Genomic DNA, 19924 nt, shown 5'->3' with positions numbered 1-19924 from the left:
TTGAAAAATAACTTCAGCAAGGTCCTTCATACACTGCAGTTGATATCAACCCATTGTCACCCATGTATAGGGGACACTGAACAGGCCTGAGCTTCACAGTGGGAGCAACTTGACTTTTTGTGTTTGCATGACTAAAGAAATTTAAGCCATAAATAGGTAACTAAGTGGATGGGGGATTTACCTCAGTGATTTTGGAAATCTCACAGTAAAGCAGATATTAGAGCTCTGCCAGGTAACCAACATCCACACCACAGTGTACCTGGTCTGTTCTCTACTATAGTCACAATCATTCATACTTTTCAGAAGTGAGAAATTCTATTAGTTTTCCATTTTTTGTTTCACAAGCTCTACCATAGCATGTGATATAAAAATGGTTACTGAACTAGGAATAAAATAAATACAAATTAATAAAAGATTAAAGGCACTTTGATGTTATAAATACCAATGTTTCTTCTTTGTACATAATCTAGGACAACTTTTTTTCTTGACTTGTTGCAAAGTTTGCATCATACAAAAAGCTGATGACTCATAAAACACCATTTTACTTTTTGGAATAAGCTGCTGACATGTAAAGTATCTTCCTTGTGAACTGGGATTTCTAGAGGGAAACTGCCTATGGGCTATTTAATCTTGGCATAAACAGCCAGACTAGCCAGCCCCGTGGGAAGAAGAAACACCCCACAGGTGACACCCCCTTTGGAAGGTATAAATGGAGACCTGCAGCAGCTGCCAGCCTGCAGTCGGACTCAGTATCACGCTCTGCATCTTGCTTTGGGCTGTGGGTTGGTGCTGCAGCTGGGCCTCACCATGAGCTGTAGTATTAAGCAGACAACTGGCTCTCTCAGGGGCAGGACCAGCGGTGGCAGCTGTGTGATTGGTGGTGGTGGTGGTGGTGGTGGAGTGCGGATCTCCTCGGTCTCCTCTGGACGATACACGAGCTGCGGGATAGGCGGTAGCCGAGGGTTCTCTGGGAGAAGCTACTGCGGTGGTGTCAATTACGGAGGAGGACTGAGCACTGGCAGTTTGGTCGGTGGAAACTATGGAGGTGGCTTAGGAGCCACTGTCCTCGGAGGATGTCCAGGCATGGGATTCAGTGGTGGCAGCGCTCGCTTTGGCGGTGGCATGGGAGGTGGCATGGGTATGGGTCTTGGTGGAGGTGGTTTTGCTGGTGATGGCATTCTTCTTTCTGGTGACGAGAAGGTCACCATGCAAAACCTGAATGACCGCCTGGCTTCTTACCTGGACAAGGTGAGGTGCCTGGAACAAGAGAATGCTGACCTGGAGTGCAGGATCAGGGAGTGGTACGCCAAGCAGGGCCCTTTTTGTGAGCCACGGGACTACAGCTGCTATTACAAAGAAATAGAAGACCTTCAGAACCAGGTAACATCCCCTTCAGCTGCTTTCCCCCTTGCAAGGCTGTCTCTGGTGCTGGTTCATAACTCAGTCCATTATCTGGAGTAACAAATTGTTGTTGTAAAATGCTTTTTGCAAACAGCTACTACAACATCTGCCTGTGGAAAGCCCAGAGCTCAGGGGTAAAACTGGAGGGTTTGGGCTGTTTCTGTTGCTGTTATTCATCAGACATATTGAAGGGGAAAATGTTACTTCATGGGATGCATCTGGATGGGCTCAGTAGTCTTTTTGAATTTAGTTTGTGCCGAGGTGGTCAAATTGAAATATGGCAAGAAAAAAACTAAAAGATAAAAAAAAATGGATCACATTAATTTGCCTGAATCGATATTATTGTCATGCAGTCTTGCAGAATTCCAGTTCAACTTTATTTTCTTTTACTTATTAGTTTACTCTTTTGGGTAGAATTGGAAAACATAGGACATCTAATTAAAACTAAGAAAAAAGAGAATATTGCCATTACACATTTAGAATGGGCAATTTAAAATGCAAAATATTTGCAAAGTGGCAAAAATTTAGGATGCCAATGCACAATGAACAAAGAGAAAAGAATCTAGGAAAGGAACTGAATAAGATAGGCTTGTCATTAATTCTAGAAATAAAACTTTAAATCTCATAAGATTTAGATTTAAAAGGCTGAGATGGATTGTAACAGATGCTGGACAGTAATTACACCTCCCAGACTCTCTGCACCTGAACCATAAATTTTATCACTTTAATGTCTTCACTGCCCCTTCCTTGAATGTCCCTGTGAGTGCTGCACCCTTCAGGTCCCCATCCCTAATATCCAGGATTTAAAAAAAGGAGAAGGAGAAAAAGGGTCTGCTTGCACCAGGCAATGGGTGCCTTGAGCCCAAGGATATGGAGCAGAGACCAGGAACAAATGTTCTTTTTCCAGATTGTCTGTGCAACCATAGACAACAACAAGATCATTCTGAACATCGATAACAGCAGGATGACAGCAGATGACTTCCGAGTCAAGTGAGTACCTGGGTCCCCTGTGTCACCTCCTCCTCAGGGCTCTCAGCCTCTCTCCTGTGACCCAGGACAGGCTGGAGGCTGTGCTGAAGAATTCTCTCATCCATTGTCTCTAGAGATGTCCTAATTAGAGGCAGTTCCAGGAGGGGAAGTTTGGGATGCCAAGCTGATTTTGAGTAGAGATTAAAGGAAGCAGAAGGGATCTGCAGACTGGGAGCAGTGAGGGTTCAACCGAGCTGCTGTTCCAGCATGTGCTATCTTTCAGAGGGAAAGGATTTGATTTTTCCTGTCAGAGCTCAGAAATACTGGTGCTGTCAGACACTGACTGCTCTTTCTTGCTTGTTTCCTCCCTCGCAGGTACGAGACGGAGCTGGCCCTGCGCCAGAGCGTGGAGGCCGACATCAACGGGCTGCGCCAGGTGCTGGACCAGCTGACACTGTGCAGGTCTGACCTGGAGGCACAGCTGGAGTCGCTGCGGGAGGAGCTCTGCTGCCTGAAGAAGAACCATGAAGAGGTAGGTCCTGCCCTCTCCTGTACAAAGCATTCCCATTGTGTGACCCAGGAGCTGTGAAGGTCCATCAGAGAGGGGCTCTGCAGGGCTCTGCTCCCTGTGAGGGAACTTGGCTCCCTCAGTTCTTTCTTTCATTTTAAACCTGACCTGATCTGAACGGTGTTTGCAGGAAATGTGCTGTCTGAGGAAGCAATCGACTGGAGATGTGAGCGTGGAGGTCAATGCCTGCCCTGGCCCAGACCTGAGGAAGATCCTGGAGGAGATGAGGTGCCAGTATGAGACGCTGATTGAACGCAACCGCAAAGAAGTTGAGGATTGGTACGAGTGCAAGGTGAGTAAATTCCCACAGCTCTGACTTTCCCTGGCTAACACCCAGGCAATCATCCCACAGGGATTTGTTGCATGTTAAACCACACAAGAGACTGTAAGAACATTTAACATTGATTTACACTGACCAAGTGACACAAGGGAGGGACACTGCCACCCTGTGTCCTTGTCATGGGCTGAAGGAAGTTGGTGGGACCTAAGGTATGAATTCTCTACGAAGCAGTAAGTGGTGAGAAGAACTGGAAGCAGCACTATTAGAAGAGCAAGAGGAATGACCAGCCAGGTTTACACTACCATTAGGATGAGAGTTTTCATCCAAACCTTTCTCATTTCATGTCTTTGCTAACTTCTTTGCTCTTTCCTTAATACTTGATCCAACTTATACTGCACATTCCCTGAAGCTCTTTATCCTGGATTGGTGATTTCAGATTGAGGAGGTGAATCGGGAAGTTATTACAAGTGGTCAGGAGGTGGAAACGTGCAACAACCAGGTGACTGAACTGAGACGCCAATTGCAAACCCTGGAAATCGATCTCCAAGCTCAGCTCAGCCAGGTGGGTGATGAGCTGGTGCAAACCTCATCCATCTCACAGATGTCATAGCTAAATGCAGTGTTTCTCCTGCCTGTATTTGTCTTATGTCCCATGTCACTCCTCAGAGGGACAATCTGGAGTCCTCGCTGGCGGAGACAGAGTGTCGCTACAACAACCACCTTGGTGAGCTGCAGAGCCAGATCACCTGTGTGGAGCAGCAGCTGGCTGACCTGCGGGCAGAGATGGAGTGCCAGAACCAAGAGTACAAGATCCTGCTGGACGTTAAGTGCCGCCTGGAGCAGGAGATCCACACGTACCGTTGCCTGCTGGAGGGTGGCCAGCAGGACCTTATGTAAGTGGGCTTGAGACACACAGAAAAAATGCCATAAAATACCTGTGTCCTGGTTATTTCAACATAAGAGCAAAGTGAAGACCTGCCAAGCTCTTCTCCCTTACTGAGCTATTTAGCCTGCCTGGTGTCATGGTGGTGACCTGCTTTCTTCCCTGTGCCAATTGCTGCCATAAGAAGAATGGTCACTGCAACATTTTGCCAATTTTCTGCTGAAAAGGGAAGCAGACTGAGAGCTGAAAATCTGTAACTCTAGTTTATCTGTCATTTGCCTCACTAAAATGTTATTTTCCTGTCTCCTCAGTCAGCAAGGAGGAATTGGTCAGTCTTCGGGTCTAGGAGGAGGAGTTGCAAGAAGCAGTGGGATAGGAGGAGGAGGCATCATTAGGACAAGCCACACTTACACTTCGTCTGCCCAGATCCCATCCTGTGCAGCTGCGGAGATCCAAGGTAAGAACTGTTCCACTCTAAACATTTCCACAATCTTCTCTGCTCTAATGCAACACTGATGGGCTGGAAGAAAGATCCTTCTCACGCAGCTTACAGGTGCTACTTGAAAGTTTTATTGTGGGGCCTGTGGGAAATAGTGGACAGGAGCCACAGAGGAGTGGCTGAAAGGAGAGCTTTTGGGAGCTGGGACTCTGCTGGGACACAGGAGAATTGCTAAAGGGAGGAGAGGTAGAAGGGAGAGGGACAGAGTCAACAGATGGGCAAGCCATGGAGAACATGGAGAAAGGACTGATGTGAAACGTGAAATGTGAAATGTGGGACAAAGGAAAGAGCAGGACAAAGAAAAGTGCTCAGAAATTAGGTGGGCAAAAAAAGAGGCAAGAATCATGGGAATACTGGCAGATAAATATTAGTCCTAATTCAAGGGGAAACTTCCAGCCAAACTGAAAAGGAAAGAAGGAAAATATAGTGACAGTTGGTCTAGGAGAATGACGTGAGTAGGGGCATTGATCTGGCATGGATCCCAGTGCCATTCCCTCATCCAGATTGCTGCTGGAGCAGTGTCTGCAGCTTCCACCTTTTGGCATTTTGATGCAGCCTGTGCTCCAGCCAGTGACAGATCCATCTGCCAGGCTGGCAGGAGCCATCAGATCTTCCCAGGAAGGGGCAGTATTTATCTGAAATTTTAATTGAATTGGCTTGTGAAACGATCACGTGTAGGGAATGACAGTGTGGGAAAGAATCTATTTTTGCTATAAACACAGTAATGTTTCCTTTGATCTCTTCAGTGCCTTGCCGAAGGATTTGTGATTAAGCAGAGAAACGAGAATATCCAACAAGAGAAGCCTGAAGCAGAGCTATGGATGAAGAGAGAGAATATTTACTGCATGTGTCTGCAGAGAGCACAGAGCGTGCTCGTCTGTGTTGCTCAGCCATGTTAAACAATGTGTCAGAGGGATGAGCAGAGCATTGGGCCACATTCTGCTTTATTTTGCTATTTGCTTTTCAGTCTGTGTTGCTGTGTGTGGCCCAGCACCATGACTATTGCTGTAGTCAGCCAGGGCTATGATCACTTATGTACCTGCTGGTGAAAAATGTCTCTAATAAAACTTTGCTTCTGCCTGATGCAATCAAGAACCTGTGTCTGAAACTGAGCTCCTTCCGAACACCAGGTTCATGAACAAAGGGCAGGATCATCCTGCACGGGAACAAAGCTGCTTTGCCAGTGGGACCAGAGAGTGGCCTTCCTGACCTGGCAGGTCTTGTCCAGCTCCTCCCTGCTGGCACAGCCTGAGGCAGATCTTGCCCATTCCTGTGGGACACCTGCCCTGACCCCCATGGACAGGCAGGTCAGGCAGAGGCCTGTGTCCTTCCCACACAGCATTGGGCTGAAACACAGTTTTAGAAGAATTTTGAAAGTCAGTGATGGAACATCTGGAGACAGTTTGCCTCAGTCACAGTCTAGGGCTGACACATCTGGGCAGATCCCTCCATGCTCCATCCCCCAGCCTGGGGACTGTTGAGGATGAAATCTTGGTCTCCACAACTGATTAAATTTCTGCTGACATGGCTTATATTCAAACCTATCCCTTTCGTTGTGTGGGAACCTTCACACTGGGAAAAGGACTGGAGGCAAAAGGTTTCTCTCCTCTCTTTTCACACAGTGACTGAGTCATTTACTGATCATTCTCTGATTGCCAAGAGTTTCAACCTGATCAAGAGTGGTTGAAAGATCATCTTTGCGTTAAACAAACCTTGTCTGTGGAGCTGCAGAGGGCAGGGTGGAAACTGAAAAAGTGCAGCTTAACAGAGAATAGAATGGAGAAAACAGCCAGGTAGGGCCTTTGGACACCCAGAGCCACCCAACTGACACAGATGAGGCAGGTCAGTCCCTCCTTGGCCTTGACCAGCAGCTGGGTGCTGAGCTGGTTTTGTCCTGGCACTGACCTGCCAGAGCAGCCATGGGCCACGCTGAGCTGGCAGTCACTCTGGGTTTGGAGAACTGGCAGTTCAAAATATCATAAGGGTGTTTTGAGGATTAAATTGTTGGTCCAGAAAGCCAAGCAGTGGTGGTTTTGACAGTGGTGTGGCTGTTAGAGAGTCACATTCACCTGTGAGATGACCCAGTAAAGCAAAACTCCTGGTTATTCATTTTCCATCAAAGGCTGGAGGTTATGGAACAGCCAGACTCAGGGCAGGAGGAGATCAGGTGCAAAGAAAAAATCACTTCAGGACTGGACATACAGTATAGTGTGACACACTTTTCTATTGCCAGTTCTTTTCTAGAGACACCAATTTCTCTGATGATACAGAAATACACTTACCATGGTAGCAAGTGCCTGAAGAAGTTCAGCCACTAATGTCTTAGGGAACAGGTGGAAGGTGCCCTTCTCCTGTTGTAAGAGGCCATAGAGAGAAGATGTCTCAGTGACATTTCTTTATTTCATCTACCAGACACTACGTTTAACATTATCCATGGGCAAGACAAGAAGACACAGCACTGGAACACCTGCAATGAGTGGCCAAAGGTAGAAGTTTTTAAACCAAGACTAAATTAAGCCTTATTTGAAGTTCAGTTCCAGCCCTACAGGAAGTCCCAGACTTGATGCAGAATTCTTTCAGTAGACATGTATGGCCAGTGCTTCACAAGAGATCAAAAGAGATACAAATTGTGACTTTAATGGCAAATTTCCTTGTGTCAGACTCCAGTGGATAACCCAGTTGTTCTCAGAGCTCTGGCTGAGAAGTTGAAAAGCGAATCTTTCCCCTTCCATTCCCATTGTCTCTTCCTTCTTGTTTAGTGCAAAGACAGACAGTGAGGTAACTCAATCCTTCCCGGTCTATGAGTCCTCACACTCTTGTTTCTAAAAGCATTTAGACACTGCACTGAGACTCTTCCAGTTCCCAGTCTACTGAAAACTTGGCTACCTATGGTACGTAAAACTCCCCAGTCCCTCCTGGCAGCCCCAGCTGATTCCCACCAGCTGTGGGCTGGTTCCTCCTCTTGTGAACTGCTACTGACATCTAGCTGCTCCTCCAGACTCCCTGGGCTCATATCAAAGACCTTCCCACCCTTCTCACCATGTCCAGCAGGTCCAGCACTTTCACAAAGGAGCTGTCCTGAATTCCTGAGAGGTGAAAGAGACCTAATGACATGGCCAGAAAGACTCTAATGATCCAGAAATTATGAATATGCCTCTGGAAAGCCCCTGGGGTTACAGCCTCAGCTCCTGGGACGCTGTGATGTTGTTTGTGGACCTACAAGTTGGTATGAGTCTGGAAGGCAGCTCAGGAGAGGCAGGTTGTGATTAACAGTTCCCCAGCAGAAAACACCCTAGAAACACTTAAATTATTAAAGACCTTCAAATTATGGAGCTGCAAGCCTTGGAAACTACATTTCCATAAGATTTCCCTATTTCTTTGTGCTGATGAGACAGACCCAGGAAGTTTATGAGTTCAAGTAACTGAATGAAAACATAAGGGAAAAATTAATTTAATTTTTTAAGGTCTTGGAACAATTACTTAGTTTTGTCTTAGTTTATCTAGTGTCCTCATTTCCTGGGGACGAACAGGAAAAATAACAAGACCGAGGGAATTGCGTGTGGAGTGAAGCTCCTGGGCACAGGTACTTGCTGCAGGCACACAGAGGTGTTGGGGGAGAGGGGACCAAGGTGTCCTGGAGGAGCAGGAGCGTCCCCAGCGTGCAGACACCCTCCACTCCCACGGAGTACAAGCCATCCCGTGTTTCTGCCTGCTCTACACTGATGTGCCTGCGTGATAACTGCGGGGCTGGGGAAGGAATGTGTGCTCACTCAGGAGAGATGCTTGCTGCACACAGCTGTTGGGAAACTCCTGAGGAATCATCCGCAGACCAGGCAAAGCTTCCAGCAACGCAGCTTACAGCAGTTTCGGTTCGCTCCTTCCACCACACCCTGACTCCCAATTATGTTCTCCAGTCCTAGGAATGAAATCTGGTGATTCCTTCCTATACACAATAGTTTTATTAGAGCTTTTACCTATTCTGAGCTTTGTGTGTTTTGGGCCAGAGGGAGGCCCAAGTGTGTCAGGCAGGGCAGGGTGACACACAGGCACCATGTCTGGGTCCAGCTGCAGCTCGGCCAGCGGCGAGTGCTTTGTCTTGGAGTAAATCACTTAAGGAAGCCTCTCCATGCCAGTTTCCAGCCTGCTGGAGAGATCTCTGGAATGCTTCTGCCTTTCATGGCATGGATAAGGATCATCTAAGGAGGCAAAGAAAAGGGGCAACATCTTTTCAACAGAAATAAGAATAAGAGCAATAAAATGATGAGTAAATCCATGAATACTGGGATAAGTCAGTCCTTAAGTAAAAGGGATCATTTACCTGCCATAACAATAGCTACTCCAATCCACAATCCTGACACACATTCTGACTGAGGATTTCAGCAAGAGTTTGAACTCACCTTTCTCTGGTGAAGGAGATTTGGAGAATTTCTTACAAAGAACAGTTGGGTTCAGAAAGCCATGGAACACCTGTCCCTTGCTCCATGGCCACTGGAAAGGGGCTCCCCTAGGGAGAAGGCTCTGGAGTCTCAGCAAAACGTCTTATGAAAAGAATCTCAGCCTGAATTTTGATTATAAAAGTGTTAAAAGATTCTTGCTTTTTATTTTGGAAACATTACTGATAGAGAGCCTCTAGTTTGTACCAAATCCAGCTTCTCCAGCCCAGGTAGAACTGCACAGGGCAGTGACTGCTCTGCAGCTCTATCAGCAATTCTGTCTTTATATGTCCCGGGACAGCAATCCCAAAGCTCTGATTAAAATGCAGCATGTATTGACAGAGAAATTTGCCATAAGATGTTTCCACTCCCATCCACTGTTTCAAAACCACCCTTTCCCAGCAACAATTACAATCCATAATGAGGAGAAGTGCAGAAATTATCTTTCACTGAACAACAGGAAATATTTAAAGCACTTTTACCTTCCTTTACACTCTCCACATAATGAAACAAATCCTTTGTGAATTACTGGAGAGCCACAATCATGTATGAAGAACCTTTCATCCGTGTCCATTAAGAGATCCCTCCTTGGTCTCACTTGTCTCGCAGCAGAGTGTTTCAGATTTGTCATTTTGCCAGTGGAGAGATTTGAAGGTTAATCTCTGTGTCTCTCATCTTTCCAGAGTTCTTACATCATTCTTCATACATCATTCGAAAAGCAAACTTAGTATTTCTCCTTTCTTTTTCATCTTACATATTCCAACCTCAGCACCTTCCATGAAAACTGCTTATTCAACTCAAAATAAAATGAAAATAAATTAATGAGAGATAAAGAGCTCTTTGATGCAATAACCTTTAATGATTTCTTCCTGGTATGTAATTTAGGACAGTGTTTTTCCTGGCTTAATGCTGTAAGTTTGCATCATAAACAAAAAGCTGATGATTCATAAAACATTATTGCTAATGTATTTTTGAAATTAGCAAGAGACATGTAAAGTATCTTCCTTGTCTACCAGGCTTCTTGAAAGGAAACTTCCCTTTGAGAAATTATTCTTGGCACCAATGGCTGGAGTAGCCAGCCTTATGGGAAGAAGAAACAGTGGTGACACCCACTGTGGAAGGTATAAATAGGGATTGGCGGCCACAGACAGCTCGCAGTCTGATTTCGTATCAAGCTGTGCATCTTGCTTTGGGCTTCTGCTTGCGTTTCCAACCGCTGTCGCCATGAGTTGCAACATTAAGGAGACTATTACTGTGTCTAGCAAAGGCAGGAGCAGCGGTGGCAGCTGTATCATTGGTGGTGGTGGTGGAGCACGGATTTCTTCTTTTGGCATAGGCAGTGGCAGAGGTTTTTCTGGAAGGAGTTACTGCGGTGGAGTGAATTATGGAGGGGGACTGAGTGTTGGTAGCTTGGCTGGTGGGAGCTATGGAGGTGGCAACTGCTATGGCAATGGCCTTGGGTTTGGACTTGGAGGTGGTGTGGTTGTTGGGGGTCTTGGTGGCGACTGCTTGCTTTCATCCTGCGATGAGAAGGTCACCATGCAAAACCTCAATGACCGCCTGGCTTCCTACCTGGACAAAGTGAAGTGCTTGGAGAAGGAGAATGCTGAGCTGGAGTGCAGGATCAGAGAGTGGTACGCAACACAGGGCCTCTCCTGCGAGCCCCGCGACTACAGCTGCTACTACAAAGAGATTGAAGATCTTCAGAACCAGGTAATCCTCCCCTTGGGCTGTTCCTCCCCTCTGGAAACCTTACTGCTGAGTTTCTGGGTTGTTCCTCCCCTTTTGAAAGCTTATTCCTGAATTTGTGTTTAGAACCTACCACAGTTGTTGGAGGGAACTTTGGTGCTTGTGAATGTCTTTGCAAACAGGAATTTTGGCAAATTCCCCAATGACATTGCTGAGTGTGGGGGCACATCAAGGATGGGTATTGCAAGGTGGTATCGGTGGGAGAACACTCTGAAAGAGGAAAAGGATGCTTTGGTACATTGTACCAAATGTACAATGGAAATGTAGTGGTGTCAGCCCCACAGGAATATCAAAACAAACTATAGGACAATCAAAAACATACACTTTGGATGCTTTATCGAATGAAATGTTATAAATGTCTAGGTGAGAAAAGCTGAGAATTGAAACCGATTGTCACAGTGACACAAACAGCCTGATATTAATAAATCCACAATGAAAGTTATGGCTGATCCTAAGGCTTAAAGACACCTTCCCACCATGTTCCCTGAAGATCCTTATGTCTGAAGCCCAGAACATGCCAGTTTGAATGTCAGTTGAGATTTAATGTATTCAGGAAGGTATTTTAGACTTACTTTTTGCAGCATCTTTGGAACTTGCCTTCAGATCTTGAAACTGGGAAGTCCCATCCCACAACTCTTTAATTCCCAGCTCTATGTGGTTGATCTTTCTTTTTTGAGTAAAGGAGGCAAAGCCACCTCCTTCAACTTCTCTGCTGAAGAGACAAGGTTACTTATGTAAGAAGGTAACAGAAAAAGGGAAATGTGAAGAGTTACTACCTAATTGCAAGGCAGAAAGACCTAGAGAGTAGAACAAAAGAGAGAGGAGACCTCTCTCATGGTTTGCTGTTTTCCAGATTGTCTGCGCAACCATTGATAACAACAAGATCATCCTGGACATTGATAACAGCAGGATGGCTGCTGATGACTTCCGTGTGAAGTGAGTGCTCATCTATGAACCTGATGCCTCTCCCCTGCCCCTTTCCACCTCCCTGGGAGGCTCAGAGCACTAATTACAGAGGCTCCAGACACGTCTCCCCACACCACTGCGGTAGGGCAGGATGATGAAAGGCATTTTGCTCCTGGTCACCAGCCCTCCCTTAATTAGTGTTCTTGGGTAAAACATTTAGCAACGGCGTTTGTGGTGAGGCTGGGGACGGGCACCTCAGGGAGTGGCCCATTTTCACCCCAGATCAGTGCAGATGGGATCAACAAAGCAGAAGTGCAGCCAAATAAGTGATACCAAATACACAGTGAGCAGGAGCAGGGAAAAAAATCATGAGGAAGAAAAGCTTTCACATAACAGACATGAAGCGGTGCAGAAATCCAAGGCATGGTACATTCACCTTGGACAGCAAAATGCAGGTCAAAGCATGGAGCTGGGGAAGGAGATCTGGGCACAAACAGAACCCATGTGGGACATCCCCATGCTGAATCTGTGCTTTCTGACACCACCCAGGTACGAGACGGAGCTGGCCCTGCGCCAGAGCGTGGAGGCCGACATCAACGGGCTGCGCCAGGTGCTGGACCAGCTGACGCTGTGCAGGTCTGACCTGGAGGCACAGCTGGAGTCGCTGCGGGAGGAGCTCTGCTGCCTGAAGAAGAATCATGAAGAGGTAGGTCCTGCCCAGACGCTACAAAAATCATGGCCCTGGTAGAAAACTTTGCCATGGTGCTCCGAATTTAAGATTATCCCCTTTCAGGCCACAGCTTTCCCACCAAACTTTCTGGGGCTCAGACCACTCTGCCTCAGAAGGGAAGGGAGCTCTGTCAGGGGCAGTGCTGTTCCCAGAGCTGTGCTCACACTGGGAGTGCCAGAGGGGAGAAAGCTGCTGCTGACTCCAGTGGATGAAGAAAGAAATTAGCCAACAGATTTGTTGGGAAAACACTTGCACCATTCTCTATTGCCTTTCACAGCCACAGCAGGGAGGAAAGTCTCACAGGGAGGGCAGTTCTTGGCCACTGAGCTTTGCTCCTCTGTGCTGCCTTCCAAAAGCCAGTATGATCTGATCTGGGATTTATTTCCAGGAGATGAGTTGCCTGAGGAAGCAATCAACTGGAGATGTGAGCGTGGAGGTCAATGCCTGCCCGGGACCAGATCTCAGGCAGATCTTGGAGGATTTGAGATGCCAATATGAAACACTGATAGCGCGCAACCGCAAGGAAGTCGAGGATTGGTACGAGTGCAAGGTAAGTGACACACTTGTGCTGCAAACAAGACTGACACACACAGCCCCAGGCCCAGGAGCTTTTCAGAGACCAGACATGGAGACAATAAGCAGTTCTTCCTTCCCAGTGAAGCCTGAGAGCAACATTCATTATACCCTGTGTTCCACAGAAGCCACAGGCCTGTCTGACCAGTTTGTTATGTCCCATCTGGAACAGCAGCATTTGCCACAATGTGGTGTGTTGTTGGAACAGAGATAGATATTCCACATTTGGATTAAAGAGATTAAATAGCCACGAGGTTAAGGGGATTTGTAAAATGATCAAGCAGGGGAGCTGATAGGGAACACCCTGTGCACAGAGAACCTGCCCTGCTCCCTGTTTCCTTTTGCTGAACACTCACCGTGTTCTGCTCCTGTAAAAGCAAGTCCAGTGTACCCAGATATCCCCTGAAGTTCTTTATCCTGGATTGGTGATTTCAGATTGAGGAGGTGAATCGGGAAGTTATTACAAGTGGTCAGGAGGTGGAAACGTGCAACAACCAGGTGACTGAACTGAGACGCCAATTGCAAACCCTGGAAATCGATCTCCAAGCTCAGCTCAGCCAGGTGGGTGATGAGCTGACTCACAGCTCCAACTGGTCACTCTTGGGTTTCTTAGCATGAACAGCCAGACCCACCCACCAGCACGATGGTGGCGAATGGCTCGTTCATTTTTGGATTGGAGGGTGACACTTAAAATGATTGCTGTTTTTTTTGCTTATCTTATCAGAGAAATAACTTGGAATCATCTCTGGCTGAAACTGAGTGCCAGTACAACACCCTCCTCGGTGACCTGCAGAACCAGATCACGTGTGTGGAGCAGCAGTTGGCTGAAATAAGAGCAGAAATAGAGTGCCAGAACCAAGAGTACAAGACCTTACTGGATGTCAAGTGCCGCCTGGAGCAGGAGATCCAGACCTACCGGTGCTTGTTGGAAGGAGGACAGCAGGACCTCATGTAAGTATCTCTCTAGATCCACTAGAGAATAAATGAAAACTTCAAGCATCTGTATTACAGATCGGGTATCCAACCTGATCTTCAGTCTTTCTTAAGGCTTTCTCTGAGATGAAAAAGTTGCCTCATGAACAACTTCCTTGTGATGAACATCCCAATCTGAACTAAATGTCAGTCCTTGGGATCTGCAAAGCAGAACACCAGATCTGTTAACTGCTGGTGACAACACTGTCACTCCTGGCATTATGTCAGCATTAGTGACAGTCCCTTTTCTATAGTGAGATGGATGAGAACTGTCCATGCCAAGGGGGAGCATAAATGCAAAGCAACTCTGAAAGTGAAGGAAAATGCAATGTAAAATACTGTAATGCCTCTAAAGGCCACAGTTTGAGACTTTGTGTCATGTGGTCAGTCAGCAGTGACATGCAAAGTTCTAAAATTCCCTATTTCTCTCACCAAATTTATCCCACTAGTCACGGAGGAGGAATTGCAACTGGTGGAGGGGTCATTAGGACAAGCCACACCTACACAACAACTTCAGCTGCCCACTGCCAGCCCCAGGTCCCGCCCTGCAAGACCGGAGACATACAAGGTAAGGGCTGCATTTTCATGAAAGGAAAACTGGCTTTGTTCATTTCCTTGTGCACTAAGGCCAGGAGACAGCACATTCCTAGGACGTGTCAAAGGCATCCTCTCAGAGTCACTGTGCTACAGGGGGGATCTGTTCCAGTGGTGGTGTCACTGAGAAATGGATTTAAAGAGAGCTTGGACTGAACATGGGGTGCAGGAAGGAAATGGGAGACAAAAAGGAGAAGTAGAATGCAGAGAAGGTGGCCAGGGAAATAAAGCATGATGGGAAGATGTGGAAGAAGTGAAGAAGGCAAGAGCCAAAGCTTAGCAAAAGAGTCTGGAAAGAGTGAAGAGTAAACTTATAACTTTACAAGTGAAAATTCCAATTAAAGCAAATTATTTAAGGAATTTCTGGAGCTTCCTGGGTTGCTGCCAGGTGCACCAGCTTAGCAGTGCATTCCAGAAACAAGGGCATCACCAAGACCCAATTTCTATTATGTGAAGGGTTTTACTTATTTTCCAATCAAATAACGCTGCTGTGTTTTCTCTCCAGTGACCTGCAGGAGAATTTGTGATTAAGGAGAAACGGACTGAAAGGTGACAGGAAAACCCACAGACAACCCAAGAACAGTCTGTGCTCACTGCACCCTCTGTGCAGAGAAAGTAGAAGTAACTCAGTGACGCTTGGCCACGTAGCTAAAGGGGGTGTCTGGAGCCACCTCCTCTGTTCTGCTCTTCTGTCCTGCAATGCTGTAACCTCTAGAAGTTACCTGAGTTAGTCAGGTCACTTATGCACCTGCTGGTGAAAAATGTCTCTAATAAAACTTTGCTTCTGCCTGATGCAATCAAGAACCTGTGTCTGAGTTTCTTTTGAACACCAGGTGCTGATCCATGAACAAAGGGCACCTAAACCGGTCAGGATCATCCTGCACTGGGAACAAAGCTGCTTTGCCAGTGGGACCAGAGAGTGGCCTTGCTGACCTGGCAGGTCTTGTCCAGCTCCTCCCTGCTGGCACAGCCTGAGGCAGATCTTGCCCATTCCTGTGTGGCACGGGAGGAGTCAGACAGGTCAGCAGAGCTGGAGCTCATCAGTGAAAGAACAGTGACAGAAATGTCCGAGGCTCAGGCAGGTGTGTATCCAAATACAGGTACCACCTGAGCAGCCAGCTCTGGTGCACATCTCCAGCTGCTCTCCAGATGTGCCAGGTGTTAAACTGGGAGCTGTGCTGGTGCTGGGGAGCATGATGTCTGTCACACACATCTCAGCAGGTGTCTCCTGGCCCTGCCTGTCTCCCAGCCTCGTGCAGTGTGAGCATGTCCGAGTGAGGTGCTGCTCCTCGGCAGAGCAGACCCAGCTCCTCTGTGTCAAACTGCTGTCCAGGGAGGGGGACCCTGTGGGGACAGTGCCCCTTCTCCTGGGTGCCTCAACAGAGCAGCAGGTGCTGACATGGCAGACATTCTCAGCAACCTCATCTGCTCTTCAGACAGACAAGGGGTGGTTGGGCATCCCCAGCTTTGCAGAGACACCCACAGGACAGAAAGAGCTGATGGCCTGGAAGCCGTTTTTGTACCTTATGTCACACGGTATAAAGATTTCTCGCACCTAAACACGTGTCAAATGTTTTGGACTCCTTTGCTGAGAAATTAAAAAAACATTTGAAACGTAAAGGCAAATTCATTTCCCCAAGTCTCGCTCCTACTGTCACAACATTTCTGAGTCTGCTCTGGCAGGTTCCTGCGCTGCAATAAGCCGGGAGCAGGGAAGGGGCAAAGGGAGGGCGGAATTTTGGCTGTGAGGAAGCGGAGAAGGGACAAGAGTGATCCCTGGCGGCCGGCAGGCGGCGGGGACGGGGAGCAGGGATGCTCATCCCGGCAGCCGGGAGGAACCGGAGCCTCCTGCCGGCAGCGCTGCACCTTCCCAGACTCGAATCAATCCCTGCAGCTGCCCAAAGCCTCGAACGAAAGCCCGAAGCTGCTGCTCGCTGCTCCCAGCAGAACAGCGTGAATCAGATCCTCCGTGAGCAAGAGGCAGACGCTCATCGAAACTAAAATCCCGGGAATTTGGCATCTGACTTTTCACCTTCGGCTCCAGTGGCACTGCCCCTCTTGTACCACAGAATGAAATAGCAGCCTGAAGCATCTGGGAAAATATTTACACTGCGTTGTGTTTGGTTGTTTTTCCCAGAGGAAAGAGAAATTTAAAATACCTGTGCTGGGCTGGTTTTATTTTGTTTTATTTTCCCCAGAGACAGAGACATTGAACATGCCTGAGAATATAGGGCAAAACTGGCCAATCCAAAAACTGTCCCGTTTGGACCGAGTCTGAAGTAGAGGTTTGTTATTAGCACTGTATTTCTGTATTTAAAGTCACACAAAAATTTAAGAGCAGCTGGAATAATCAGTAATCCTGACTGATGTGCAAATGCTTCTCGTCCTGAAGAACAAGGAAATGTAGAAAGTGCCTGGGAAATTCTGGCACTTCCCAGCTCTCCCCATCAGGTGTCAGCTGTTCCCAGCTGGCAAATCCAAGGGAAACACTGAGCTGTCTGTCCTGGTCTGAGCCCTGGCCTGGCCCTGGCCTGTCCGGTGCCTGCTCTGCCCCAGGTGTGCAAACACTGCATTATCTGAGACCAAGGTCTGAGACTCTGCTTAAAGCGGAGTTCACATTTTCCTAAGAGGTCCAGAGACTCTAAGTTAACGGAGGGTTAATCCTGAGCATGGCTAAGTGGATGTAGTCACTGTTAGCCTATCCAACAGAAGTACAATAATATGTGATTTAAATGATATAAAAATGCATTGATCCACAATCTGCAGCAATTTCAGCTCTGCCCTGCAGTGGGTTGGGCAGCGCTCCCGCTGTGCCACAGAACCATGCCGAGGGATCCGACACAGGTTTCGCCAGACCGAATATTTGGATATTCTGTGGCGATGCAGGATGAGCGATCCCCGGCCCTGGGCTGCAGGTGCTCTCTAGAGGGCACTCGGCTCCCAGAGAGCTGCCGAAGGGCAGAGGCGAGCGCAGAGCCAGCGCTGAGGAGTCGGCTCATCCCCGGCCGGCAGAGCCAGCCCCGGGCCGAGCGGAGCCAGCCCCGGGCCGAGGGGAGCCTGCCCCGGGCCGAGGGGAGCCTGGGCCGAGCCGAGGGGAGCCGGCCCCGGGCCGAGCGGAGCCTGCCCCGGGCCGAGCGGAGCCGGCCCCGGGCCGAGCGGAGCCTGCCCCGGGCCGAGCGGAGCCTGCGGGATGCGCTGGGACATCCCAGTGCCCCAAAACACGCTACCAGCCCTGGCAGCCTGCTCCTGCTCGGCCGGTATTCAGCGCTCGTAGTGAGGTTGATTTGAGGCGGTTCTGCGTCCATCAGGGGTGGTGCAGGTGCTCCCCCGGCTCCCGCAGGTCCCGGCTGTTCTCCCGTGTGGGGCTGCGTGGGACGGGCGCAGACTGAAACTCGCTCACCAGTTTGCTAATAGGTGTTTGTTTTCCAAACGGCACTGGAGTGTTTTGAATTGTGTTGTTAGGTGGGAGCACAGTGGAACCAGGGTCTCCTCAGGGGCTGTAAATGTGCTGTAATGACTCTTTGCTAATGAGGCTCTTGCCGAGGGAGCAGCAGCTGAGACCCCAGAGAGACAGCTGGGCCAGGGCTGTTCAGACCCACAGTAAAGCAGTTCCAAATCAAAGGGTTTGTGCTCTCAAAGTTTCTTACGGCTCTGACTCACCTAATTACTGCTCCTATCACAACCACCATCGCTCTGTTGGGTAGTGGAGCTTTTGAAGGCGCTCTTTAATGTTTCATCACTACTCGGCTCTGCAATAGCAAATGAGTAACAGATCAGTAGAATGGAGGCAGGAATTACGCTTTTCCTAAAGGAGGGATGTTTGCTGGACTGGACACTCCTGACTGTCCTTCCCTGGAGGGCAGCAGGTCACCTGTCCATGCCAGCTTTCACTGACCAGTGCGTGAACGTGCTGTGTTAGGACCATTGGACACAACAGGGACAGATTCCAGGGATATTCCCTTTCCCACACCTTGGGGTGTGGGTGGACGCCAGGATTACACCCTGTCTTGCAGAATTGTTCAGGAGAGGTGGGGACTTTCTCACTTTGAAACAGATATTTTTAAACTCCTTCACTTAAAAAATAAACCTAAATAGTTTTTGCCATAAGGGAATCACAGAATCATTTAGTTTGGAATATCTGTCTAAGATCCTCGAGTCCAGCCCTTCAGCCAGCACAGCCAAGACCACTACTCGCAGATGATTTTCACAGAATATCACTGAGATCTAAAACAATCCTGTGTTCTTGTTGTGGTAATGAACCAAAGAACACTGGTGAGGAGCCCCATGCCTGGAGAAGAATGAAGCACCACCTTTTGGCAGAATTGTTTCTAATTACAGAAATGCATTTATAGAAAATCACACCTTTCAGTGGAAATTGTTGGAACTGACAGCATTTTCAACCTCAAATATTTCTGGATGGAACTGCTGCCAGGCACCCATAGCTGTGCTAGTGAGGGGGGACAAAAGATTCCAAACACATTGTGCCCTCACTACAGAGTGAACAATTATGAATTGTTGGGTAGGAATTACTTTTTGCTTAGAACTCTCAGTTAATCCACTATTAAAACAATACATATAATTGAGCTCTAATATGTTACAACTGATCTAAATCAGATTTTTCCATTTTCCAACATCTAGTTTTTTATTGGATAAGAAAAAGATCCTCATCATTTAAATTTTAATGGAGAAGAGAAGAACTTTATGCTAAGTGTCAGGCAGCTGAAGCTCACTGGAATGAAGAGCAGAGTACAAACAAGAATGATGTTCACCCTGCATCACAGTCACACTGCACAGCCTGGCTTTCTTTTCTACTATGGAGAAATCCTACGGGATTATCTAGTGTTAATAAAACTGCCTGATGATCATATAATGAGAGTTACTTTATAACATATAATTATAAGAATGAGTCATATTCCCCAAGTAAATAATTCATAGTTTTTCTCTGTGTAGCAACATACAAGAATTGAGTTTTCTAACAAGACCTGACCAGAAGCAGGAAGGATGGAATAGGATCCCAGTGAAACACCAAAAAGGGGGACAACAATCCAACTGAGACCCCATGAATGTGCTCAGCAGCCTCGGTGGTTTCTCCCAAACACAAGTGTGGGAAAGGTGGTGCTGGAGGCTGAGAGGAGCCAGCGTGTGCTCACCCACACCCCCAGCCTGAGCTCTGCCCCAGCCCCTTCCTGCTGCCACCCTCCCAAAGGAAAAGGAAAAGGGCTTCATTCTCCTGCAGCCTCTGCTGCAGCCAACGCACATCTGGGCTGTGCAGGGAACTCTGCCATTGGAATGCTGAGGGAATTCCTGCCCATCCCGGGAGAATTCCTGCCAGCACTGGGTGAGTTCAGGCTTAAATAGTCCATCCTC

The 19924-nt window shown here is 47.8% G+C and overlaps 2 protein-coding genes across 2 annotated transcripts; both read left to right on the top strand.

Annotated features, from left to right (window-relative positions):
• Positions 1-758: 758 nt before the first annotated feature.
• LOC102113706 (keratin, type I cytoskeletal 19) lies at positions 759-5646 on the top strand. Its single transcript, XM_005531444.2, has 8 exons — positions 759-1380; positions 2309-2391; positions 2746-2902; positions 3069-3230; positions 3655-3780; positions 3885-4111; positions 4413-4558; positions 5347-5646. The coding sequence occupies exons 1-8, from the start codon at positions 808-810 to the stop codon at positions 5370-5372; spliced, it is 1500 nt and encodes a 499-aa protein (XP_005531501.1). The 5' UTR covers positions 759-807; the 3' UTR covers positions 5373-5646.
• Positions 5647-10203: 4557 nt separating this feature from the next.
• LOC102113781 (keratin, type I cytoskeletal 19-like) lies at positions 10204-15338 on the top strand. The gene is made up of 8 exons (XM_014260144.2): positions 10204-10746; positions 11636-11718; positions 12238-12394; positions 12807-12968; positions 13427-13552; positions 13716-13942; positions 14413-14531; positions 15063-15338. Exons 1-8 carry the CDS (start codon positions 10258-10260, stop codon positions 15086-15088), a joined length of 1389 nt encoding a protein of 462 aa, XP_014115619.1. The 5' UTR covers positions 10204-10257; the 3' UTR covers positions 15089-15338.
• The last annotated feature ends 4586 nt before the right edge of the window (positions 15339-19924 follow it).

Source organism: Pseudopodoces humilis, chromosome 29 (genome assembly GCF_049639895.1).
Source record: "Pseudopodoces humilis isolate 2021_Gansu_Grassland_sample_001 chromosome 29, ASM4963989v1, whole genome shotgun sequence".
Lineage (NCBI taxonomy): Eukaryota > Metazoa > Chordata > Aves > Passeriformes > Paridae > Pseudopodoces > Pseudopodoces humilis.
This window is presented reverse-complemented; position numbering and strand designations above follow the sequence as displayed.